This window comes from Zootoca vivipara, chromosome 1 (genome assembly GCF_965207765.1).
Source record: "Zootoca vivipara chromosome 1, rZooViv2.hap1.1, whole genome shotgun sequence".
In the NCBI taxonomy this organism is placed as follows: Eukaryota; Metazoa; Chordata; class Lepidosauria; order Squamata; family Lacertidae; genus Zootoca; species Zootoca vivipara.
Window position 1 is genome coordinate 94405560 of NC_142582.1, and position 27791 is coordinate 94433350.

Here is a 27791-nt window from a genome sequence, read left to right on the forward strand (position 1 = left end):
AAAGATAAATTTCTTCACCGAACTGTTCTGACAGCATTTGTGGGTAAATAATCAAACTGGCTCTGTGCAAAGTGCATGACATAGTGAAATGGTTGTGTTGCTGCTGCTCCATTTATTCAGCTAGTCCTCTTAATACACATATACAGTGGTACCTTGGTTAAAGAACAGCTTAATTTATGAACAACTTGGATTAAGAATGCTGCAAACCCAGAAGTAGGTGTTTTGGTTTGTGAACTTTGCCTTGGAATAAGAACATGTTTCGCTTCCTGTTGAGTGTGTTCCATTTGTATGGGAAAGCACACCTTGGTTTAAGAACACTTTGGTTTAAGAACAGACTTCTGGAACAGATTAAGTTCGTAAACCAAGGTACCACTGTATTGTGCTACTGCTCAGCCTACTGTAAATGTAGGTGTGGATACCCATTTAACCAAATGCAAGTTTGTTCATGGGTCTATTCATGGGTGTAGCCAGGATTTTTGTTAGGGGGGACAGGCCTTTGTTGTTTTTTGGGGGGGTTAGGTCTTTTGTATCTCTCGCTTGGACTACTGCAATGCGCTCTACGTGGGGCTACCTTTGAAGGTGACCCGGAAACTACAACTAATCCAGAATGCGGCAGCTAGACTGGTGACTGGGAGCGGCCGCCGAGATCACATAACACCGGTCCTAAAAGACCTACATTGGCTCCCAGTACGTTTCCGAGCACAATTCAAAGTGTTGGTGTTGACCTTTAAAGCCCTAAACGGCCTCGGTCCGGTATACCTGAAGGAGCGTCTCCACCCCCATCGTTCTGCCCGGACACTGAGGTCCAGCTCCGAGGGCCTTCTGGCGGTTCCCTCATTACGAGAAGCCAAGTTACAGGGAACCAGGCAGAGGGCCTTCTCGGTAGTGGCACCCACCCTGTGGAATGCCCTCCCACTAGAGGTCAAAGAGAACAATTACCAGACCTTTAGAAGGCATCTCAAGGCAGCCCTGTTTAGGGAAGCTTTTAATGTTTGATGGATTTCTGTATTTTAGAATTTTTTTTTTTTGGAAGCCGCCCAGAGTGGCTGGGGGAACCCGGCCAGATGGGCGGGGTATAAATAATAAATTATTATTATTATTATTATTGTTAGGTGGGGCAGAACCTCAGTTAGCAAAGTACAGTACAACTTCGACTTACCACCACCCCTACTCGCAAACAATCTGACTCGCAACCGTTTGCCACGATTTGCACATGTGCAGAAGTGGCCGCCACTGTCTGCACATGCGCAGAACGGCGCTGCCGCCGAATGCACATGCACAGAATGGCACTTCACCCAGCGACCCGGATCGACTCATGAACAGACCTCCGGAACGGATTCTGTATGTGAGTAGAGGTTCAACTGTATTTTTATTGATTGGGAGGGGCAGCTGCCTTTCCCTGCCCCCCCTCCAGCTACGCCTATGGGCCCATTCTTGACACATCAGTTGTGTTGTGTGATTTGACTCTTTATCCTATGCCAATTGGGTAAAGGAATTGGTCTTTGTATCTCTTTGTACTTACAATCTATTTATATTTTTTTCACTGGATTTCTCTGTCTCCTTTTAAAAGAATTAGACTAAAAATTGTCTTGTCTCTTATTCATCGCTACTCAGTTTTGTGAAAATGTAATTTTACATGTCACAGGAATCACCCAAAAGCTACCTTCTCACACTCCTGAATTAACACTGCAACATTCCCTAACTAAAGCAGGCATATAGCACTAGTATGACCCTATGTGTCTGGACTGTTGGAAGTGGAAATACAGCAATTATGTGCTTCTGGATAATATAGCCATTGCTTGACTATGCCATTACTGTAAATATCTTTAATCTATATGGCTCCCTTCCTTCAGTGAGCAGATGGGATGTTAGGGCATTTCCATATGTACTAGATAACTATATCAGATCATTTCTGAAGGAGTAGAAATCTTCATATTTCCAGAAAGTAATGCATAGCTCAAAGCACATGGCCAGCCTTTGAGAATGAGGAGTATATAGAAGAAGTCATTTAATTATATTTCCAGGTTGTTCTGAAATGATAATTTTAGGGTGTGGGAGAGGTGGCACAATGGCATTCCCTTCTGTGAAAACTAAATAATTGTATATTCTGTTGAGAGAAAGAAATGATGCTCAGTCTCAATGTCGGTGTCTCCTTGATCCCACACCACTCTATCAGTGGTCTGGTCGTTGAAGCTAACTACAATGCCAATCATCAATACGAAACTTTACAGGCTTCCATTCTTAAGTTGATATAATTGTCACACGTACTGGTGAATATGTGACTCTTAATCTTTTTGTTTTGAAATGTAAATAGTTATGCGTTATTTAATGCCACATTTTCTTAACAGATTCTCCAGCTGCTGAAGAAGATGAAATGTTTGTTAGTGTATTTGACACGCAGATTCATCCAGAAAATTATGGGAATAATAGTAGACAAACCAAGCAAGGTACAAGTTATATCAGTTTACCTTTGTTCCATAGATCCAGTGACAATTCTTCCTTTTGCCTAGGGATTCTGGTTTAGATATAATGGGTAACCATATTGTCCTGTTACAAGAATGATTCTGCATGCATCTTAGACTCAAGTGCTCTCATATCTTCTCTACTCTTTTGTAGGTGTGAGGAGGTTAAACATGTCACTTTTGCTTTTGAACAGAAGACAGTTTCCTGTTATGATGAACTTGGGGACTTGTGGTTGACAAACAAACCATTATAAACAAATGAAGATATAACACTATAGTTAGAATTCTGGGCTGCAGGACTGTGTGTCAAAGCAGCCTACCTGGATATGTGGTGCAGTTCTGGAATTGTATCCAAACGTTTTGAGGCAATTACTACAGTCATACCTCAGTTAAAGTCCGCTGCAGTTTGAGTACTTTCGGTTTGAGTACTCCGTGGACCCGGAAGTGTTTACTTCTGGGTTCCGCGGCATGTGCAGAAGCGATCTACGTGCTTTGTGCATGTTCAGAAGTGCTCTATCGGCGCTTCGCACACACGCGCTATTGCAGCTCCGTTTAAGTACTTTTCGGGGAGCGAATAGCTCCCCGGAACCAATTGTATACTTAAACTGAGGTACCACTGTACATCATGTTTGTAGTGCCTTTAACTACATTTCCTTCTGAATGATGAGAAAGGCAGTGCTATTAGAGTACTAACAAGTTGAGTGCTTTGGCAGAAAGGCAATGTTTAAAGAAGTAAATATAAGTTTATAGCACATTCAGAAATATGTAGCATACTACAGTTTTACAGGTTTGAATTACTACATAATCATAAGTAGTTTTCTCTTAGTGGTTGCAGACCACGTTCTTGTTTGCAGGAAGTATACTTGAAGTATAATGGCAGTCATTGTCCTGAGCAGATTTATGCTAAGGGTAGGCCTATTCAAATAATGGGAGTAACTTCAGACATAGATAGAATGAGACCAGTGGTTCCCAAAGTGGAATTACCAATGGGGGCACTAAGAGGCAAGAAGGTGGCAGGGGACGCTAGAGGTGTAAATGACTATCAGATAAATATCACTGGATCAAGTTCATTAGTTTTGTTGAATTAATTTTAAACTAAATAGTTTTAATTGGGTTTTGCATAAATGTGCAATTAAATTGTTACTGTTTTGAATTTTATTGTGTTATCTTCCTTAGTGAGTCGTGCAAACCACTATTCTAAGAAATGCTTTTTATAGGGTAGGATAGGAGGGGGCACTGGGGATCAGTGGGGATCACCGGGGGCGGAGACTAGGTGTGCTGCCCCCAGGGACGTGGTGCGCGTTCTGGGGGCGTGGTGTGGCATGCGTTTTGGGTGCGGGGTGTGCCGTGCGCAGGGGCAGGGTGTGTGTTTTGGGGGCAAGGTGCGATGGTGTCCCTGGGATCATGCTGCCCGGGGTGGCACACCCCCACTGCCCCTATCTTCCTATGCTACTGCTGGGGATAAGGGGGTGGTGGCCCCAAAAAGGTTGGGAGCTACTGGATTAGGCTATAGTTAGTTGCTTGAAAATTTTTGTGCATGACTGTAACAAATGACTTGTAGTGAAATCCATCTAATTTTGTTAGTCATATTTTTGAAAGTTTACTGAAATTAATATAGCCCGAAATGGATAATACTGAATTATTTTTGTGTATTGTAAATAGTGAAATGGTAAACTGGATGAATCGATTGTTTTTTATTTATTAATTTGCCCAGTTCTACTTTTAGATTTTTTTTCTTCTGAATTGCATGTTGTTTAGGTGACGATAGAACAAGAAGCTCAATAAAGAAAATGGAAAAGATGACTAAGAAAAGTGAAACAAGCAGTAAAAAAACTGATTTTGTTAAAAAGAACATAGAGGTATGTGTTAACAATCTGCATGGCAAATCACAGGATTAGAACTCTTTGTCAAGTCTCATCATGCTACTCATTTAGAAATTAATAATGGATGATTAACTTTGCTACAAAGGTTATCCTATATATAGCCTGCCTGAAATTTATAGGAAAAGGATGATAACTAGATTGCTGATCACTTCAGCTAATCATGTATTGCTGGGAAAACATAAAATAATCTACTGAACTGGCATTTATGGAGCCCATGTTGTTTATTTTATAATATCAGGCTCTTCTAATGCTATGCCTGTGGTTTGTTTTTTTCTGCTGTCAGGAAATGGAAAGAAGACTTATGATGATTCTTATACCTAAAAGTTGTGAGTGGTATGGTGGAAGATAGCCCCACTACAAGACTTGTATGGAATTTGTTCAGATCCTTGAACATCAGATTCACATAAATTACATTGTGGGCAGTGCAGAGCCTATGGTTTAGTTATGTTGTAAAAAGAGCCTTGCTGGATCAAACCAAAAGCCTGCCTAGTCCAGCTTCCTCTTTCCCACAGGGGCCAGCCAGATCATTTGAGGAAGCCTAGAAGCAGGGCAGTAGCACTCTTGCTGTTGTTCCTCAGCAACTGATGATCAGATACAGTCATACCTCGGGTTACAGACGCTTCAGGTTGCGCGATTTCGGGTTGCACACCGCACTGAACCCAGAAGTACCGGAACGGGTTACTTCTGGGTTTCGGCGCTCACGCATGTGCAGAAGCACTAAATCGTGCTTTGCACATGTGCAGAAGTGCTGAATCGCGACCTGCACGTGTGCAGACGTGGCGTTGCGCTGTGGATTGTGAACGCTACGGGTTGCGGACCTGTCTCCCGCACGGATCACGTTTGCAACCCGAGCGTCCACTGTATATTGCCTTTGATTCTGGTAGTATCATATGGCTACTGTTACAAGAAGCAATTGATAGCCTTATCTTTCACTGATTTGTCTAATCACCTTTTCAATAATCATAAGTTGGAGGTTCCACGTGAATTTTGTAGTTTAACTATGTGCTGTGTTAAAATGTACTTCTTGTCTCTGTTTCTCCCGCCTTTCCATTTCATTGGATGGGAGAAGGAGAAAAAACTCTCTCTCTCTACACCTTCTTCATTCCATGTCATTGTGGATCTGCGGTGTCATTAAGAGCTTAATTACATGAGATGGTAGTATCATAGAATTATAGAATCATAGAGTTGGAAGAGACCACAAGGGCCATCCAGTCCAACCCCCTGCCAAGCAGGAAACACCACCAAAGGATAGGTAGTAGACCTATCCTTGAAGCCCTTACCCAACCTCTCCCTTTCCTGTCCTATTGTACCCATGAAGACCATTTTTTCCACAACTGCACTGCAGAACTGGGAATGATCCTGGATCAAAAGCAGCTCTGTGCATGTGTTTGTGGGGAAGAGATCCGCAGATAAGGATTGGGTTGAATAGCTTCCACCCACATAACCCTTTGATCTGTCACTGGCTTGCTACAGTCATGTGTACTCTGGCCCTCGGCTATTGCTTGTGCTGTGAATGGCATAGGTTGTTTGAGCACTGAGGTCAGCCATTATTTGTGCAAAGTTTTTCACCTTCTGATAAAATTATCTGCAACCCATTTGTCCTTTCAAGTGGATTTGTTGATACATATCCTTCTGTATCAAAAATGTGAAGAAGGTTTCAAAATATTCTTCATAAGCCACCACATTTGTTATCATATATTGCAGTGGGTGGCTTGCTAGCAGCAGCTGGACTTTATTTTATTTTTCTAAATTATTTTTATTTTATTTTATTTTCATTCATAAATGTAATAATAAAAATGGAAATATAAAAGATGTAAATATAATAAAAGACGATAATGCCATAATGGAGGTTAAAAGCTCATCATTCCATCATCAGTCTTCCATGGCTTCCAGCTTGCAAATTACTTTCTTTATTCAGCTGGCCAAGGATTCAGTTAACCAAGTAGTTATGCCAGAGGAAGATAAGAAGAGGCTGTCAGAATTGCTGAAAGATACTGAAGATGAGAGCAGTGAACTTCAAGTCACTAAGGTACACAGATATGCATCCAGATTGATCCAAAACAGTAGTGTGTACTCTCCATTTTAGAGGATTAGTGCAGTGCTGGATTCTTCTTTGGTGGTGGCATAAAATTTTACATTGAGTGGAACCTTGTATCTGTGTGGATGCTTATATGTAACATGCAAGCACTACTTCTTTGCCCGAGTGTACACTGACATTTTCTGAGTACAGTGTTGCCTCGCTTAACGAATGCCCTGCTTAACGAAATTTCCGCTTAACGGAAGGATTTTTCGAGCGGAGGTTGCCTCGCTAGACGCATTCGTTTTACGAAAAATTCGTCTAGCGAATTGCGGTTTCCCATAGGAATGCATTGAAATTCAATTAATGCATGGGCAAAAAAAAATTCAAAAAAATTTCAATGCATTCCTATGGGATTCACTAGACGAATTTTTCGTTATAAGAAAAGACCCGTGGAACGAATTAAATTCGTCTAGCGAGGCACCACTGTTCTGGGTAGTGAGAGTTAAAAAGTGATTTGTTTGTTCAGTTTTGTTTTGTTTTTTGCTATAAAAGTGGCTACAAGAAGAAAGAAATTTTCTGTATCTTAATTGTACATAAGTATCTAATATATTGGGATTTGTCTCCTCTTTGCTTTATAACAAATTTTAAAATAATTAGTAGTTTCCCAAGCACTCTTAGGAATAAGAGCCTCTAGCCTGCCAGTAATCAGCATTCTTCTGGTGACCTTGCAAAACCGTTCTCAAAACTTGTGGACCTCTTATGGTTGGCCTGTTTGTCGGCACCCAAGCGGCGATGCAGCGTGCCTCTGAATGGGTGCAGAGTGCCCCCCCTCCACCCCCCTTGCTGCTGAGCAGTACCAGTACCTTTTTTTTAATAGAAAAAAGCATTGCCCCTATCCTTTATGCAAGTTACGTATAATCAGTATTTTTATGAAAAGTTATGAGATGTTGCTTGATGAACTAAAATTTTAACACATATGGTTTTGTATCAGATCTGCATTTATTTGTGCTGAGGAGAATCTTTTTCTCTTAAAAATAACATGGCAGAGTTTTTTTTTGGTCCTAGTTTATATGCCCAGATAGTGTGCCTAATTCATTATTCCTTTTTCTAGGAAGAAGCAACTACAATGCTAGCACCAGGTGAAGGTTACACACCTGAGCCATTGGAATACCATCACCTTACTGAAATCAATGCCAAACTCAAACTAGTAATCTCTGATGGAAATTTATCTGCAGATCAGAACTCCTGTTCAATAGTCTCTAAACAGATTTATCAGGTACAGTGTGACTTGGAATATACCTTTAAATGCTCAGTAGCTACCGCTTAACATGGGAATTTGGAGATGCTTTAATTCTAGTGAATTGCTTCCCGTTTTCCTTGAATCCCTATCAGCTTATCCCTCTTGAACCAATCTAAGATATATTGAAGCCATTACATTCCCAATTGGGACATGCAGTCAGACCCAGCTGTTTTCCAAAAGTTTGTGATACTCCCAAACCAATTCCATCCCACCCACTGTTCTGAAACTCCCCTTTCTACCACCCATCTGCATATTCACCTTGCTTTTTGGGCTGAAGTGAAGGACAGATCTTTCTGCTCCTTCCCCAGTGCCTGAGCTGCTATGGCAGGAGCACTGAGAAATGTTGTTTTACATTTCTCAGTTTTTCTGGCACCTTGGTCATTGCTGTAACTGAGGGGAGATACCTCTATTCAGCTGCTGCTGCTGCTGCTACAGTAAGGTCAGCAGAGTGGTAAAGGCAGACCACTGAGTGAAAGGGAGGAGAGTAAAATCTGAGCAGCAGAAGAATTCAAGAGGTTGAAATGCTTATCTCACAGTTGCTAAGGTTTGTGTTCTGATCATAGAAATTGTTATGGTTGGTGACATTTATTCTCAGTTCCTTGTACCAAACCTAGTATGAGCACAACATACTAGCACAAAGTGAAGGTAGACATTAAAAGTTAAACTCTACAGCAGTTTTGGCCAGTAAACAAACAAATAATAATAATTAGGAAATTGGAATTATTTGAACATGAAATAAAAGAGAGCCTTTCTGGAATCCTGTCTAAAAGCTAACCCCACCCCCCTGAAGATAAAAACAAGTGACAAGGCATATACTTGCTTTCTTTTAAGATTATAGAAGCATGATTGTGCTCAAGTCCTGCTTGTGGGTTTCCCACAGTCATCTGGTTGACCACAATGAGAACAGGGTTTCTGGACAAGAGGGACCATTGGTTTGGTCCAGCAGGCTCTTAAATTCTTAAGTTAAAGTCCACTGTAACCTCATAGCTGCAGGCTTCCAGCAAGGCAGTTTTAGTTCACCTGAAGCTGTGCATGTAGTATTAAACAATGGTTTAGCGTTTTGTGTGAACCAACCCTATAGCAGTGCTCCGGGTCATATTTGGAAACCAGTGCTCTGCACTTAGCTCCCATGCCTATATCTCTCTCTGCAAGCTATTGAGCTCTGGAGCATCTATGCAATGTTTATGTAAAATTATGCTCTCTTTGTAATATAACAGAAAACTGTTTTGTGAAACCATCAAGGTCAGTAAGACTTCTGAGGGAGTGTAAAATGAACAAAAGGTTAATGCAAACTTCTAGGGTGCTTGACTTTCACACACTATCATCATTTGGCAGAAAAACAGCAGAACAATAATCAAAGGAAGTTTCCTCATATTATTCTAATGTCTTGGAATAGGCCTGAAAGCAAGAGCCTAATTCTGCTGTGCTCCCAGGGAGCCTGTGGACCTCAAAGCTGTCACTGGCCCAGGACTGATTATTATCCTTCCTGGGCATTGAGCCAGATCAGTTTTATGGGAAAATGCCTTATTTTTTTTGAGAAACAGGAGACATTAGTTTAGAAGGCTAATTAAAGGAACGCAGTTCAGAGTAGGCTTCAAATGTCAGAATAGAAGGTATTTGCAATAATCATAGCTGTCAACTTTTCCCTTTTCTCGCGAGGAAGCCTATTCAGCATAAGGGAATTTCCCTTTAAAAAGGGAGAACTTGACAGCTATGGCAATAATGTGTTTAGGATTGTCAGAGCTGTAGTCCATCATAGCTTATGAGTGTGTTCATATCATTATGTGCAATCAAACTGTATTTTTGCACAGTGAAATACAATGTTGTCCTTAGATACATCAGTGCAAACTATGTTTTCTGGTGAAACAGGTAGGTTGCAGAAGAAGTAAACGTTTGCCAGCAATCTTTAAACAGCCAATCTTTTTAGCATAAATTACTGTCCATAGATTGTGTGTGTTGAATGCTTTTGCTGCTCAGAACAAGTGATGGAAAATACATTTGCTGTAGGAGTACAGACAAGGCCATTATCAGAGGAAAAGCCACACTGGCTGGATGCAGTTTCACTTTGCTTTGTCATGATGGTCTCACCATCTTATTTCCTCTCTCTCCTTATTTTTGTATTTGTGGTTATCCCTGTCAACTGAAGATAACATTTCATGCATGTGTTGAAGTGAATGCAGAAGCTTAAGCTCATGCCATAATGAATTCGTTAGCCTTTAAAGTGCCACAAGGCTCTTGTTTTTACTGCAACAGAGTTTATGTAGCTGGCACTCTGGGACATATGCTTGGGGAATATGCCACCAAATGCAAAGGAGGAGAGGGTCCTTGTCTTTCAAGAGTTGTGTAGAAAAAGGAATTGGAGCATGTGCAGCTTTTTTTTTATAAAAGGATGGGACAACTTTTAGAAATCCAGTCTTTCTAAACAAATATGAAAGGTGCAGAATCCCTCTTTTCTTTTGCACCTGACAATCTGTTTTTTTTAAAAACTGTCAGAAATAGTATCTTTATTCTGATAACTAGCTTTTATATAACTGTGCCAACTTTGTGTAGAAACCTTCATCCATCTTAAAAAGGTAAAGGACCCCTGACAGTTAAGTCCAGTCGCGAACAACTCTGGGGTTGCGGTGCTGGCCAAGAGAGCCGACGTTTGTCTGCAGACAGTTTTTCCACATCATGTGGCCAGCATGACTAGGCTGCTTCTGGTGAAACCAGAGCAGTGCACGGAAACGCTGTTCACCTTCCCGCTTGGAGTGGTACCTATTTATCTACTTGCACTTTGACGTGCTTTCAAACTGCTAGGTTGGCAGGAGCTCGGACCGAGCAACGGGAGCTCACCCCGTTGTGGGAATCAAACCGCCGACCTTCCGATCGGCAAGCCCTAGGCTCAGTGGTTTAGACCACAGCGCCACCCGGGTCCTATTCATCCATCTTAATTAACTGTAATAAGAATACTTTACTGTTGTAGAGTGTTCTTTTATTGGTTTTCATATTTTAAACCTTTCTTTGCTGCATTGGGAATATTGGCCTAAAAGTATCATGGAAACAATCTTTAACAAACACCTTGCACAATACCTTGATATCTCAGGATGGCATTGGCAAGGATAATCGGAGAATCTTAAGTATGGGACTCCTCAACCATGGAGAGAGGAATAGGAAGAAGATGGGAGTGAAAAAATCGGCAGCTCAATCTTGAAATTTCTAGCACTGCCTCCACTTAACTACTGTTACTGGACAACTTGTGAAATGGTGCGATACTCCCAGTGTTTTGTTTCCTGGCAAGCATTTATCAAGAAGCTGAGAGTAATACTATCTTATGACTAAGGGCCAGTGCATACATTCCAAAGAATCGGAATGCACTCATTTTGGATATTGTTTTAACAGGAAAGTGGCTAAGAAATATTTAAAATAAATTGAGAAAGAATTGGTGCAAGTGACTTGTACTCCTTTACCTGCTTCTTCGTAATGTTAAAGCTGATCTAAAGCACCCTACTACAGGCAGGTAAAAAAGGAGGAGGAGGATCATCCTTGAGCAAAACAGGGTTGTTTTCACACTTCCTCCTTAGCTCTCTCATATTATTTTTCATATCTTCTTTATTATTGTTTTTGTTTGCAGTGAATTTTCTCATTTCTGTGCAGCACTCTGGAGTCATATTTACCTCTCTTGTTAACTGGTTTATGTGATGCACCTTCTCAGATCCTTCCTTGCAATGCCTTCCTTTGCATCTAACACAAACTAGTTGCATTTACTTTCAAAGTTCTCCATAGCCTTGTCCTACTCTGTCTTTCTGACCTTATTTCCCAGAAGTCTCCTGTTCCCCTAAGCTACCTTGAGCTTGTTGGAAGGTTCTAGCAGGGGAGCGCAGCTATCGTATACACTTGACCAAAGAACAGTACGCTCCTTCTATCTGGGCTGGTCGTCCTCTTCCACCAAGCGCACAGCTTTGGTAGGGACGCACATGGAGCGGTGAGGCAGGAAGGGGACACCTGCCTATCCAGCCCGATCAGCTGAATCAACCCTGGCGATCAATGGGGTGACAGATGTTGCAGCCCGATCGCCCTCTTTTCTTTTGGCTAATGTTTTGTGCCACTGGGGAGGTGGTAATTCTGTATTGATTTGTTATGGATGTTTGTATGTGATGCCAATAAAAGGTTTGATGATGGTTAAAGTACCTTGGCTCAATTATTGCTGCCCTTAATAGTTTGAAACTTGGAGAACACCTACATGATGCCACTTCTCGCCCTCTCTCGAAATGCTTCTTCAAAACCAACCTTTAACTGTGAAGCCTATTCCTCACGGAAATAAAGCGTATGTGCTGCAGTTGCTCACAATAATCAATTATTACACTTAACCTCTGTTTCCACTTCCTTCTGTTGTCTTGCTTACTGTCAACATTTTAAGCTTCTTGGCAGATTCCTGTCTCCATGTTACTCTGTAAAGCGTTGTATATAGTCATGGTACTAAAAATAGCAGTCAATTTTAATTGATTTTAGTAGTAGTAGTGTGGAACAACTGGGTCCCAAAAGAAAATGTTGCAGTATATTCTGCCACCCCCACCCCCATTCCCAGTAGCAGCTATTCTATTCAGAGTACTAGTCAGCCAGCCACACCTACGTCTGGGAGGTATTCAACTAAACAGTTATGCTAGCATGACTTTTAGCTGTGCAATGTAGCCCCTACCCCCAATCTATTCTGAAGCGCTGTGCTATCATAACTGTGTAGCTGGATATCACCCTATATGCTTTTAGAAACTAAAGCAGGCCAATTCATGCTCTACCCTGTTTTCTAGCTTTCTTTTCCAGCTAACGCTCATCACTGTGTTGCCTCTGGGCATCTCATTGAGCATGATTTAGCCTCATGAGTGTTTTCTTTTGGGGGGGGTGACCCCTTTTGGTGAGTCCCTCAACCTTTTTGTTGTACTTCTGCAAAACTGAGGGATCTCTCAAGCATGCTTGTTTTTCAGTGGCCCTATTTTGCTTTGATTTTGGTTGGTACAAGGAAGTACAGTAGTAATACTTCTGATGTTTACTAAGCTCATGTTCTGCTCAATTGTGGTCCAAAGCTAAAATGCAATTTTCTATATAATTTATGCTGCATATGAAACCTGTGCCTAGTTACTTACCAAGCAATACAAGTGCATGGTAGCTTACACCTAGCATGTATCAGACTGAGCTGCAACACCTATAAAGTGCATACCGGTAATTGAGCCAATTGTTTCAATTGACTTCCTTCAAAACTAGTTTGTTGTGGTTGGCACCCCTAAAGATTTGGTGAGTAATCTGAAATAGTTGCAGACTTAACCATCTGTTTTTATTTCCACTTAGCCGGAATGAACTTCAGTTATTTATTCTCATGTTATTTGCTCCAGATTTTTGTCTGCCAAGGACTGTGTTTAATGATAATTTCAAAGCAAATTCCCAAGCTAATGTTTCATTATGTGCAAAAATGTAATTATCAACATCTTAGAGATTTGGTTCCTACCACTTGTTACTATATTTGAAGAATATAGGAATTCTATATTTGTGTGTCCTTAATCCTTAACAAATGGTTTTAATAAATTTGTATAGGAGTATTTCATCTTGGCTGTTATAGGAAAGTTGGATCTACAACTCTTTCCCATGATTGTATTGTTTTTCATTTAGGAAATTGGCGTAATCAAAGCCTTCTTTCTCTCTCAAGCATTTCCCCCCGTATGCCAGATTTAATTAAATTATTATAGTTATGCATTTCTCTTAATTTGGTTTGAGCTCTTAAGTATTAGCTCAGTTGAGTTCCTTTCTTTTTTAAGGAGAAAGGTTATGCACAATAGAATCGCGGACTTAGGAGTTTTGTTTCAATGCTAAGGAGTACCCCATACTGAACACTTGGCAGTGCAGAGTGTCCTGGATGACTGGCACTGCTGTGGAAGGACGAGTAATCTGTGATGCAGAATCCTTTCATGAAGATGGTTTCCATCCTTAACAGAAGGAAGTTGAAGGTTAGGTTAAGCCTCTCTATTCCTGTGGATGCCTGTGGAAGCCAGACTTTCAAATAGCCCTGCATTGTGCTTTGGCTGAGCATACCTGTTCCCAGCAGGGGAACAGGCATGCATAGGCAAAGCAGTGGAATCTAACCCCCACTCACTAGCTGATGAGGAGGGATTAAAAGCCCTCATCAGCTGATGAACAGGGGTTAAATCCTACTGCTTTGGCTGCATGTACCAGCTTCCAGCGGGGGAACTGGCATGCTCTACCAACGCAAAATTAAACCATGCCCCCTCCCCATTAGCTGATGTCACCCTCCCATCAGAGTGCTGTCAGTTGACTGGCAGGTGGCCATATAGATATATATAATTTTTTTTAATGCCTTGCAGGCCAAATTTTACCTCCTGGCAGGCCAACCTTTGGTCTGAGGGTGGGAGGTTTCCTATCTCATGTATTTTATTGATTTTTCTATCCCCTGACCCCCACCCCCACCCAATAGTCAATTTATATTTTCTTCTTCCAATAATTAACATGCTCAGTTTTCATTGGGTTGTTTTGGTCTTATGTTCCTCACCCTAATTATTATTATTATTATTATTTTGGTATTTCTGCAAACATTGGTATTCCTCCAAGCTTGCTGATACTATCTCTTGTATCTAGGTGGTGTTGGCAACATAAGGACACACAGATAATGAATTTGCCACTAATATATATGATGATATACAATAATGTATTACAATGCATGTTTTATGGTACTATAATGGGTATGTCAGTGTTTAGGGTTTATCTTAAAATATGATTCAAGAATCTGGTACTATTACTGATAAATGCTATTGTGAAACCCATCCCTTTGTTAACAGAGACTGGGTACACCAGGAAACGTTATTTATTGGTAATAATAATAATAACAGTAATAATTTATTATTTATACCCCACCCATCTGGCTGAGTCTCCCCAGCCACTCTGGGCGGCTCCCTGCTGAATATTAAAACAATACAGCATTAAGTATTAAAAGCTTCCCTGTTATGGTTTATATCTAAATGTATTTTTTAACAACAACATTAAAACATCCTGAATGTGTGACTAATCATTGCTTTCAGATGCCATCATGCTACATTTGACTTGAGGGCAGTTGAGCTAAACCTTTTGGCATGACATTTGGCTCTCAGAAAAACTGCCATTACTGGCATTGCCACATGGTTTGCATTACAGTAGTAGATGTTAGATGTTAACAAGCAGATTAAAATAAGGATTTAAAAGGAACTACATAGAGCTAATGCCAGCTCTGTGCAACCAGACAGCTATCTGTAAGTCTGAGCTTTTCCACATGATAAAATGGGTGTCCCAACTGCATTTAACAATTAGTGTGCTACTCTCACAGGCTTGTATCTTGTGCCAGAAGAGTGATATCACGTCTGTGAGTAATGGGTTGGAGGGAGAGTGGTGGCGGGAATAGGCACAATGCTGTCCACAATTTATTTTATAGGGTCTGGATCAGGCATCCCCAAACTGCGGCCCTCCAGATGTTTTGGCCTACAACTCCCATGATCCCTAGCTAACAGGACCAGTGGTCAGGGATGATGGGAACTGTAGGCCAAAACATCTGGAGGGCCGAAGTTTGGGGATGCCTGGCCTGGATGAATAGTGGATCTCCACAACCTGAAAATAAATAAAATATTTAAGCAAATGTTTCTGAAATGGCTGTTCAATGCATGATAAGCCTTGCTGCTCTTGGAACTTAAAAAGACACTGGCTGAGCCTTCCAATTTGGGCTTGCACAGTAGAGGTATACACAGCCATTATAGAATTTAAAACAGTGTTTTAATACTCTACAATAGTGTGAGCATGGCGAGGAAGCTGTGAGTCTTTAATTACATCCCATAGGTGCGTATGGCACTTGTGTAATCACAATTTGCACCATAATTACTATAACAGTAGTTACATTTTCCCAGATAAAATATAGTGCAACCAAAGCTTAGAAAATGTGACATCTATCAAACAGAAGAACAAGCTCAAAAATATTGGGTAACAGATTAGGGTTGTTTTTTTCCTCCTTGTGTTCTCTGTCCAGTTTTATTTTCCATTACAGTATGGTATCCTTAAACGAAATCCCAGATGTCTGCAAACGAGTTGTTGTTGTTTAGTCGTGTCTGATTCTTCGTGACCCCATGGACCATAGCACACCACTCACTCCTGTCTTCCACTGCCTCCCGCACCTTGGTCAAACTCATGTTTGTGGCTACAAGAACACTGTCCAACCATCTCATCCTCTGTCGTCCCCTTCTCCTTGTGTCCTCAATCTTTCCAAACATCAGGGTCTTTTCCAGGGAATCTTCTCTTCTCATGAGGTGGCCAAAGTATTGGAGCCTCAGCTTCAGGATCTGTCCTTCCAGTGAGCACTCAGGGCTCCTTAAGAGTGAATAGGCAAACAAGAGTAGCCATGCACATTTCCATGGGAGTAAGCTCAACTGAATCCAGTTAAGACTTAATTCTTACTAGGCTTGCATAGGATCAGGTTTTGCAGAAGTACTTTTGAGGGCAGAATTTTACTTGGATCAAAAGGTGTCTAGTTTGAACAGAAAGACACTTCTGCTTGCTGAAGGGGACATGCTATTTTTGGCAACTCTCTCCATCTACAGATGACATCCTACATTCCACTCCATTTCTGAGGCTCCTCCAGTCTTTAGGCTTGGCTTTTGGCGGAACAGAGGTGCTGTAGTGGTGGTAGCAGGAGAGCTTCATTCCATGATGAGAACATCATCTGCAGTTCTTAGGATGTAGGCCATTATATATACTTTTATTTTTAGCAGGAGGCATTTGCAGGGCTGACTGATTAGTTAGATAAGCAAGTACGGTATTTGTTTTGACAAAGGAATGGTGGCTCCCTAGAGGTTTGTGAAAAGCAGTGACCTCACTGGCATATCTGTTGACAGAGCCTTTACTTGTGCTACAGAGAAAAGTCTACCAACGGCTTCTATTTTGTTGTTCATTAAATCTAGCCACTTTTAATTCCAGTTGATATTTTGGCTTAACATGCACTATATTTTGGGGAAGAAGTTTGCTTTATGTCGTAAGTATGTGGCTTTAATTAAAATCTGGACGGTTTTATTTTGGCAATTTTTAAAAAGACATCTAGTTTCTTATGTGTAGCCAAATATAACTTTTTGATCATTCATATTTGCCAAATATTAACTCAGTTGCTTTAGGCTCAGTAAGTAAGTGATGTCATAGCAGCAAGTGAGGAGGGTGGAAAAAATGAAGCTTGACTTTGTAGAAACTTTCATTCCAGTGGTGAATAATACTATCCTTTGTCTCTTCTTCCTGTTTCCATTCCTGATAATCTAACAGATAAAAATAAGTTGATTTTCTCATATAATATATTGAAAAGATTTAAATTAAATTGGTGGTTTGTATGCAGCATGCAGTACAGATGATATTAAATGCAGGAATGCTCATAGTAGTTGAAAGCCCATTGTTAAAAGTAAACCTTTGTTTAGTGCAGAGGTTTTCAACCTTTTTGGGTCCATGGCTCCCTTGACCAACTACATTATTTCTGCTACACCCCTGTGGGACTCAGGAGCACAGTTATTTCACCCCTTGCCTGCAGAGCCAGCAGCCCCATACCCCTTTTCAAACACCCTCCCTTGTGGAGTGTTCCATCGGCCTCCTCTCCTCTCCCCTCTCATTGGGAGTCCTCCAAGCAGCCACAGCTGCCGCCCCTGGTTTCTGCCCTATCCTCCTGCCCCAAAGAGAAATGGCTCCTCACACTGCCCCACAGGGGCCTGGGAAGCACGCTGTGGCCAGCCCCAGAGGCACCATTCGCCTGTGTAACTTGTAGCTGGGGTTGCTGCAACAAACAGCTTTGGGAGGCTGAGATGTGATAGGCAGGGCCGTCTCAAGCATGTCGGGTGCCCTGGCGCCGTGATGTGGAGATTGCTCCGGCGCCCCCGCCCTAGTGGGCGGGCACCGTGCATAGCACGGCGCCCCCCTGCCGGCCTGGCGCCCTGGCGCCCCGCATCACCCAGCCTACCCCTAGAGCCGGCCCTGGTGATAGGGCATCAGAGTAGGGAGGGAAGGAAAAAGGGACAGAGGCCAGTATTGTCTGTGGCACCCCTGAGCATCATTCAAGGCACCCCAGGGTGCCATGGCACACTGGTTTAAATCCACTAGTACAGTGTATTAAACAGTATTCTGTAGTAAATGACCAGCAGTTGGAGTGCCTTATCTGATGGAGCAGCCAAGTAATTTTGTTGTTCCCACAGGGGGGCACTGACAATAAATATTATCTTAATATGTTATATTCATTAGTAATTTTTGTTACTCTTTCAGATAATCTAACATGCCTACAGACAGCTTTAATTGTCAGAGAATTGCTACATGGAAGATATTACATGTGGGGATTTTAGCTGTTTAACATACAGTGTATCAACTGTAGCATGATTAATCCTGCCTGCTTGTACAGTATATCATTATGGGTACACATGCTATGGGGAGCCTTGGTTACAGAAAGATTCCCGTCCTAAAGTGTTTTCAGTTCAGAAATGTCATAACATTTCTGTTTCTCCTCTGGAAAATAGTGAAAAGGAACAATTCCTGAATTTATATTCTGGCTGACAAATTCTGCTTTTCAGTATGCAAAGCCTATGAAGAGCCTAGGTCAGGGGTGTCAAACTCAAATTCATCGGGGGCCGCACCAGCAGTTTGGTCACCCTCAAAGGGCCGGTTGTATCTATAGGACTATGTGTCCACTCTTTATTATCATAAATTATTGTCACTGCATTCAATTATTACTGTTTTTTGTAATAATGTAAGTAATAACTAGCTCTGAAAGCAGAAACATAGTCAGAATAATGGCAAGTAGATATTCAAATGTACAATTATTGTACAATTTATTGAAAAATGATTTTTGGTAACTGCACTGGGTGGTGGAGGCTCGCTAGGGTTTCATGCAGGACCTTTGCAGAGCTACTAGTACCTGGAGATGCTGGGGTCCTTCCATGCAGGACAGGTGTTCTGCCAGTGAGCCACCACCCTTCACCAAAGGGACTGGCTGAGGTTGACTCACTGGAGCTGCTCTCCTGGTTCCAGGGTTTAAGGGCCAGAAGTATAAAGCAGCATCCTATGTTTCTGAGGAGAGGGAGAGGGAGGGGAGGAAGGAAGGAAGGAAGAAAAGAGGGAGTGGGAGGGAGAGAGGAAGGAAGGAAGGAAGGAAGGAAGGAAGGAAGGAAGGAAGGAAGGAAGGAAGGAAGAAAAGAGGGAGTGGGAGGGAGGGAGGAAGGAAAGAGGGGAGAGAAAGAAGAGTAGGAAATAAGGAAGGGAATAAAGAAGGAAAGAAAAAGAAAGAGGGAGAGAAGAGGGAAAGGGAGAAAGAAGGAAGGAAGTAGAGGGAAAGAAAGAATAAGAATGAGGGAGAGGAAGAGGAAGAAAGATGGGAAGGACGGACGGACGGACGGAAGGAAGGAAGGAAGAAAGAAAGAAAAGAGGGAGCAGGAGGGAGAGAGGAAGGAAAGAGGTGAGAGAAAGAAGAGTAGGAAAGAAGGAATAAAGAAGGAAAGAAAAAGAAAGAGGGAGAGAAGACAGAGATAAAGAAGGAGGGAAGGAGAGGGAAAGAAAGAATAAGAACGAGAGAGAGGAAGAAAGAAAGGGAAGGGGGGGTCGCCGCCTTGATTCAGGGCCAGAAAAGAGCACGAAGGGACCCGACCCCCCCGACCCCAGCTGTTTGTCGGCGCTTTGTCGGCGCGGCGCTTCAGCAGCAAGGTCCCGCTGCTGGGTCCCGCTGGCTGGGGCGCTCGGCGGGCCACATGACGAGGTCTGGCGGGCCGGATTTGGCCCCCGGGCCTTGTGTTTGACACCCATGGCCTAGGTGTAGATAGAAGTGTCTATTGGTGATCTATTGGGGTATGATAAGAGTCCACAAGAGTTCCCACCCCCTTCTTCAGATATGTTAAATTTAAGGATCACAACTAGAGAAGCACTATCATGTGGGGTATTATTATCTAAGGATGGAAACAGGGTTCACATTCCCTATCTTTCTGAAGGTCTTGTTTCTAGCTATATTTGGAGTTTCACCATAGGTGAAATTTACCTTTGTAAATTTTCCCTTTTACAGAAATACATAGCACAACTCATTTGTTTGAGCCCAGCTGCCTATGTTTTATTGAACATATTATTCAGCTCAGCAGTCACTACTGCAATCTACTGTTGATGATATCCTATAATCTGTTTGATACAGATTAATCTGTAAGCGACATTTAGCATGGAGGGGGCCCTAGTAGATTGGTCTAGATGGTCTCCCTTTCTTTTTCAGCTTTACATGTCAATGACTCCATTATTATTTGCTTCTGTTAGGAATCTTTGGCTTATGCAAATAGAAAGCTGGAAACAATTCCAGGTGAAAAGGTTTTAAGAGACACTAAAGAAGAACGAGATCAGCATAACCGGCTTAAGGAGATTGACCAGCAGCTGAAAAACCTGGAAGGGACTGTAAGTCTTCTAAAGTTTCCTCATTTGCTACAGTCAGTAGATACCAAGAATAAGAAGAGAATGACAAAAGGTTTTGTTTTGTGTTCTTGGTAATATTATTCTGTGTTACAAAAATAGATAAATTACAGTGATGCTTCTCAATTATAATATCTGTATGAAGCTCAAGTGCTTTCTCACTGCATATATAAACTTGTGGGATTTTACATACTTGCGTTATGTTAATATAAAATGAGGGCAGGTTGAATTATATTATACCATGAAGTCTAATGCTAAAAGACAACTTTCCAAATAAACAGAGAAATCATCCCCTCTATTTCCCTTGTTCATGGTGTGCTGATGCTGACGTAGCCAAAATGGCACCACCCACCCACAAGAGGCAGGCTCAGGGGAACCCCAAGTTTTGCAGAAGTACAAATAAAAACAAAATATGGGCCAATAAAGAGGAAAATAAAAAGAGGCCAAAAAGCCACCTCGAAAGCCACCTCCCATCAGATGTCAAAGAGAAAAACAGCTACCAGATTTTTAGAAGACATCTGAAGGCAGCCCTGTTTAGGGAGGCTTTTAATGGCCCACCCCTCGCTTTTGCCCGAGCAGGAAGAAGCAGACCGCGCTACGGAGCGGGTTGTCGGCGCAACATTGGGGTGTCTCCACAATGGCGGTCGCGCCGCGGCGGCCGTCGTCGATGGAGGGTGGGGAGGGGCTGGGGGCGCTGCCACCCGCCAGGGTGCTTCCCGGGGCGCTCAGCCCCCATCGCCCCTCCCTTGCTACGCGCCTGTGTCTCCCTTCCATAGTATGTTTAACAATGGTGTAGTATTGCACCTGCATTGTGTGCTTCATTTAAACATTTCTTGAAGCACTAAAAGAGAAGAGGCTAATAAAACCTTCCCCTACACACATGTGCAAATTTGATTTCTTTACTACTCCAGAAGTCAGTTTTAATTTAGTTCAAATAATTTCTGACAAATTACCTTTTCGTATTCCTAGTAAGTACATGTTATGATCTATATGAACTTGGTTCCTCTTCTGACGCAGTATTTCCCTCCCGCAACTCATGCTTTTGCCTAGAACAATTCCTGTGAAGGCACAGATGCAGAAAATAGGTTGGAGCTGAAAATCCATGTGGATATTATACCAAAAAAATATATGATTCAACACACAGAGTTCTCAAGAAGAGCTAATCCGGGAATGTTGTAAATATGATGGAAACATATTTCAAATGCTTTCTTGTTAGTAGTTCCACCATGTATCTGATGAAATAGTCTATGAAAGCATAGGTTTTAATAAAAAATAAGACTTGTAACATGCTACAAGACTTTTTACTTGCAGGCCCCAAGACTAAGATGCCTTTTCACTTAAATGACTGTCCTTGTCAATGGAATGATGGTGTTAAAATAACTTACGTCAGTTTTATAGCTTCAGTTTAATAAGTTAAAGAAAATAAACCCAGTCTACAACATCCATTTGCCTTTTGGTCACTGACCCTTGCTATTTATGGGAATAAAAGTCTGGACAGTGATCTGCAGTTTGGTGGCTGGGTCTACAATAAGCAATGACTTTGGAATGCAGTGGGCTACTGGTTCATTAAAATACAATGAATGTTAACAGGTCAGTTCCGAGGTCTGATTAGTACAAAACATTTCATTGGAATCTGCTATGGTATATACCCCCTCTTGTGCATACCAGACATTTTTTCTATCTTAAGAGGATGCCCACAAGACCTTACAGGGGCAGAAACTATTCTTCACTTATTAAATGGTAAATGAATAAGCCACCTGTACTAATGCATAACCCATAGTCAGGTTGGCATTTATTTGTATCATGAGAAAAGGGGATAAATTGCAGGATTAACCAGATGGAAAGTCAGTCGCAACCTGTAGGGCTCTAATGCATATCCACCAAACAGTGCACAGATGAAAATGCTTGTAAAAACCATTTCTCATTTGGCCTGGTTTTCACCTTCTGATCAGCTCTGTAATTGTTACTGAAGGTTTGATTCCTTTCCCCGTATGCTGTATTAATTTATTTTTAGCTTTAATGCTTTTTTTATGCAGCTAATATGGTGTTTGATCTTTATATTAAATAAGTGCTACAAAAACATACGGTAATTGTTCTAAAACTTACCGTATTATCAGCAGTTCAGAATGACCTGATGAATGCACAAAAATGTGTGCTAATATGATTAAGTATGTCCCATCTTATTATAATAATGCAACCTATTTAATAGTATTCAAACAGAACACCTTTGGGGTTGTTTCCCCCCCCTTCTTTATATTGGTTATGGCTTTATTTTTCTACATAGATAGAAACAAGATGCATCCACTATCCACTCCGATATGTAACTTCTAGAGATAATGGTGAGGGGGTTTAACCCTGAAGATTGGCAGGAATAGTGATTTTGCAAGGACAGTTACTGGAAAATAATGTCTCTTTCTGATAAACAGAGACAGAATACATGGAAGTGCAGGATACGGTGGCAGAATCCATTGCTTAGATCTGGGGTGGACAAGCAATTGGTCCAGAGGGACACATGCAGCAATAGATGGTGGGTCAGGGGCTTAAAATATAATTGGCTTCTAAGGGCTTGTTGCTGAACATGGTTGAAAAGGAATTCCCTTACAAAGAATGTCTTAAAAAATTTAAATACTGAAAATACTCTGGAAATTTTAACAAATAATTTAATTGGGTCACTCAGGTCAGCTAAATTGTAATCCCAAATGGCTGAACTGGTCCATGGGGCTGTGCTTGCAAGATTAAGTACACCAACTGAAACCAGCCCTGCACTATTTATTTTAAGAAATGTTATTAATAGCATCATCAAAAAAAACCTAAGTGGTATACCCAAACATAAAATAATTATCAATAAAATACAGAAGAAACCAACAGAGTTTTAAAAAACAAGTGTATATGACTGAATTATGTATCTGGGTAGGCTTGCTAAAATAAAGTTTTTTTGCAGGTGCCTAAAATTGCATAATAAAGGTGCCTGCTTAATGTTAAAGATTGGGAGTTCCAAAGCACAGCTGCTGCCAAAGATCAATTCTTCACAGATGTGAAGCAAACATTTTATGGCAGATTGAAGGAGGCAAATTGGCACATATGATGCAAGGCGATCCCTCAAGTAAACTTGTGCAAAGCTGTTAAGGGTTTATATATTACTAGTATAACACACTGAACCAGTAACAAATAGGCAGCCAGTGCTGATCTCACTCCTGTCAGTAATCATGCTACCTAATTCTACTACACAAATGGCACTACTAAGATATTCTAACAGTGAAATCCTATCAAGAAGAAAGTTACACTATATTAACTATATTTTCGTGTGCTTATCTTGTATTTTTTATTCTGTGAACAGATCGGATGAAGGGCAGTGTACAAATTGAAAAAAAGAAAAATATTCAGTGGGGGTTACTCGCAAGTAAGTGTAAGGAAGGAACACCAAGCCTAAGGCTGTCAGAGCCTTCATAGACTCCTTAAGTCCAAACCACACCTCAAGCTATTCAGAAAGCAAGAAATACTCAAGTAAATGCAGAACAGTTAACTCAAAGGAAGTCTAGCCACTGTTATACACACATGTGGGACACACTATGCAGTGCATACTGGTGCACATGCAGGTAACAGCCACAACTGACAATAGATGTGATACAGCAAACACACAGTAAGCAGCAAACACTCCCTTTCCCTATCCTGGTGTAACTTACCCAATGCTAACCATCACCTCTGATGTGCTGCAGCCACCTTTCAGCACCAAGCAGCTGCATCAGCACCAGCAGCTCTGCACAGCTTCAACTTCCCCAGCTGCCCAAAGCCTGAAAGCAACCCCATTGTGGCCCGCTAGTCCGCTAACTGCAGCAGCACCACATCCAGGCCAGGCTGGAAAGCTGAGATGCCTCTCCTGCTGTCTGCCACTTGCAGCAGCTTCAGGCCTGAGGCGAGCTCCAAAGCGTCCCCAAACTGAGTTGGTAGCAATGTCACCACACTGCTAAACCAGCTGCAATGGCCTCAAGCCCCGAGTGCAGCCTGAAAGCTGTGCTGCCATTGCTACCAACTCAGTTTGGGGACGGTGGGTGGGAGAAAGAGAGGGAGAAAAGGCACAGCTGGGGCTATTTAAATTATAACTCTTGTGAAGCTGATGCTTCCTTGCCAAACATGCCATGCCTCACAGCCGAGGCAGTTTCCCACCACCCAGTTGACAGTCACTGAGCATTCCAGACATCATTGTGGGTTTTACATGGTGCTTTTATTTGGAGAGTTAACAGCCTTCCTGTAAATTTGTTGTTTTGTGGTAGTTAGAAGGCTATCTATCCGTTAATGAAGCTCTTCATTACGTCATTGGGAATAATAACAATGATTATACCATTCTTCAATTGTAATTTTGCTCTTTCCAGCTAGCCTAATAGACTATGCAATGTATCTCTTTTGCCTCATATGTTATTGGCCAATGCAGGCTAACAGCATAATGCCTGAATTGTGGTCGTTGTTCCACAGCCAACCTAGTAGTTTGAAAGCAAGTAGATAAATAGGTACCACTGTGGTGGGAAGGTAAACAGCGTTTCCATGCGCTCTGCAACTTGTCACGGTCCTCCGTGTGCCAGAAACGGTTTAGTCATGTTGGCCACATGACCCGGAAAGCTGTCTGTGGACAAACACCGGCTCCCTCGGTCTGAAGCAAAATTAGGGCTGCACCCCATAGTCGTCTTTGACTGGACTTAACTGTCTAGGGCTCCTTTACCTTTTACCTGATCCGCATCAGCAGGTATGCACAGACCTTTTCTTTTCGGTTGATTCTTAGCAGTAGCATCTGCCATAAGACCACAACATGTTTTGTACCTTTAATTTCTAAATTTATTATTTGGTATTTCTGCATTCCAGGACCTAACCCTTTCTCACAACTATTTTCTTAACTTAAAATACAAATTTAATCATTTTTTTGGTGACTTAGTGAAGACACTGTAGAGTTTCTTATGATGGACATGAATATGCCAGAGCTGGGAGGATGAGTTGCGTGAGTCATCCCATGTGTTTTTAGTAAGAAAGCTGTGATAAACAAGAATTGCTTATGTAAGTCTGTACTGTGTTTTCTTTTTATGTAGAACCCAGAACCATGTGAGAATAAAACTGGTGGCACATTGCTCCTGGAATTAATTATTAGGATGAAAACCAAACATTCCACACATACCTTTTTGCCACAAACATCATGCATCAGGGGAAAAGAAAAGTTAACTTCTGAGCAATTATTTTATTCAGATGCTTTGAAGCTACTTACAGTCATCATATTCTATATGTTGGCCCACTTCAGACATATGAAAATTAAAACATTATTTGTTTAGTACATTGACTAGGCAGAAGTTCACACTTCCACCCTAACTTTTGTATATGAAGATACAATTTATAAAGGCTTCATTCTTTGTTAGGAGTAAACAGCAATTTGTGTGAACTTGGCAAGTAATTTATTTAGTTATCCATTGTTTAACACCCAATATATCAACCCAGGAAATATCCTGACTTAGTGAGCAAACCACTGTTTGTCAAGTTCAGGTGCAGCCAATTGTGGTTTGTTCCTAAAGAGGAATTGAAGCTTTAAATCTTTTCCTCTCAAGTAAAGTGGAGGGGAAAGCTATAATTTGTTGTTCTTTAACTGGGCCGTTGACTTTTTTTCTTTCGGTATCATTGATGAAGATATGCAATAGATGTTCAGCAAGTAACATCCCCCACCCCATGAAATTGGTATTGAAACTAAAACATTCAGTGTCCATGTTAGTCTGTCTTTGGCTTTTTAACAGGCAGAAACAATCTCCACATAGAGGAAGTTGAGGCACTGGTCCCTCTTTTCTACTATGCACCCAAAGTAATGTTGTACAAGGAAGATGCTGTTATTTTTCCTCTACCTCCTCCACAAAGCACGGGGCAGGGAAGAATGCAAATCAGATTTTTATTCAGTGGAGGGATGCATGCTCTGTAAATGTCTGAACAGAGCCTTTATGCTGCAGTGCACAAAAATAGGTTCTTTCAACCTGGTAGGTCAGTTAAATTGGATTGATTTCTAGAACTCTTACCCCTTCCCCTTTATTAATTGGGTTCTGAGCCTGAAACTGGTGCGTCCTAAGCAGGCTCCCAAAAGAATTTTGAACAGACTCAATTTATCATGCAAAGCTGAGACAATTACATTCCTTGGGATTCCAGGCATTAATTTCAAATATGTTTTAAAACATGTAGCTCCCACATTAGGCCGAACTTGAGCTATTCTTTTAACATTGTAAAATCCACAATTTTTGACCCTGCCGCCAGTAAATATGGTAGACCAAGGCTTCAGATCATCTCTAGCACTTATTAGCTCTGGTTTCTCAGAATATTATTATTTATTTATTTATTTATTTATTTATTTTATTACTTTATCAGTTGCTTTACTCATGGAAATAACTCAAAGCAACTTACAGACACAATCAGTAATCCGTTATTCAGATCTTTTTATTTGTATTTGCTGTGCCAAGACTCCTGGGGTTCTCCGTACTGATTCACATATAACAATACAGTATATTAGTTTGTTAATGATAACTACCTACATATTTATAACTCAGTAGTAGTATACTCAGCCTTAGGGATGGGCGAGCAGCCTTCTTCTTATCCTGAAAATTAACTGGACCATGTGAATGGTCCAATCAAACACTGAAACCCTTTGAGGATGCTCAGTTCCTCTCACTTTCCACTAGCCCATCTCATTTTATTACTCTCTAGTCAGATAATATTTATTGTGATGTTTTCACACAGTATTCATTTGAAACTCTGTTTGGATGTAGTTTTTAAATGCATGTGTAAATGAGCATCCTGGTTCACTTCAGTAGAGGGAAAACTCAGTGCACAACAAAGAAGCTCACCTTCATTTAAGTGAACGAGAAAGCCCTTGCTGTCAACAGTTAATTCCATCTCGGGGCTTCTGCAAGAATTATTAGATTGGGGGTGCTTTAAAAGCTGCTCTAAAAATACATAAATTAATGCATTTGTGTAAGTGACTTGCCACAGGTGCACAGAGGATAAAGTCACTGAGCAGGTTCTTTTGGTTAAGCCATAAATATTCACCATGTCCCATTCATCAACTAGATCGAATGCAAATACAAATCAATTGTTTCTAGCGATTTTTCTACTGCTTTTGTGGTGTGTGTACTCCGGTGTTCTGATGGTCAGATGGAGCTACCAGACCATAAAATCCAGCCAGCGAGAGAGTTGGAACTAAGGGGAGCTCAAGGATTTATTAAGTGATGTGAAACTCTTGTTGTTTTGTGCATGTGTTACATAATTGCTGTATATCCAAGGCTGTTAAAATACCCTGCTAGTAATAACATGCACACCATTTTATAGCTGCAAGAGGAGATAAAAGAAGCTTCTTAGTCAGCACTTCAACAATATCACAGCACATGTCAGTTTTATTATTGTGGGGCCTTCAGTTTTGGCAGATGCACACTATTCTGGGTGTAGTGTTGTAATTACCATATAAATTAAGCAGTTAAATGAGGCTGGTACAGCCTTATCCCTTCTGCCACTAACCAGATTGCCAATACGGTGCTGTGAAACAGGCATAATTCAGGCTAATTATGTTTAGAAGGCCAGAATTTGAAATGCTGGACCTTTCTTTCCATTCAAACTGGTCAAAAGTAAATTGAAGCTGTTTAGCTGCAGTGCAAACAGAA

General features: G+C 41.3%; 1 protein-coding gene across 4 annotated transcripts in view; it reads left to right on the top strand.

Annotated features, from left to right (window-relative positions):
- Window positions 1-27791, top strand: part of FSIP1 (fibrous sheath interacting protein 1) — a 74987-nt gene that overhangs the window by 10080 nt on the left and 37116 nt on the right. For 2 of the 4 annotated variants that reach the window (XM_088671047.1, XM_060273310.2), the window contains exons 7-11: window positions 2349-2447; window positions 4221-4321; window positions 6264-6374; window positions 7477-7641; window positions 19975-20109. In XM_088671047.1, the coding sequence (XP_088527173.1) occupies window positions 2349-2447; window positions 4221-4321; window positions 6264-6374; window positions 7477-7641; window positions 19975-20109 (611 nt within the window). The remainder of the gene's footprint in view (window positions 1-2348; window positions 2448-4220; window positions 4322-6263; window positions 6375-7476; window positions 7642-19974; window positions 20110-27791) is intronic. The other 2 variants (XM_060273317.2, XM_060273323.2) reach the window with 2 other exon arrangements.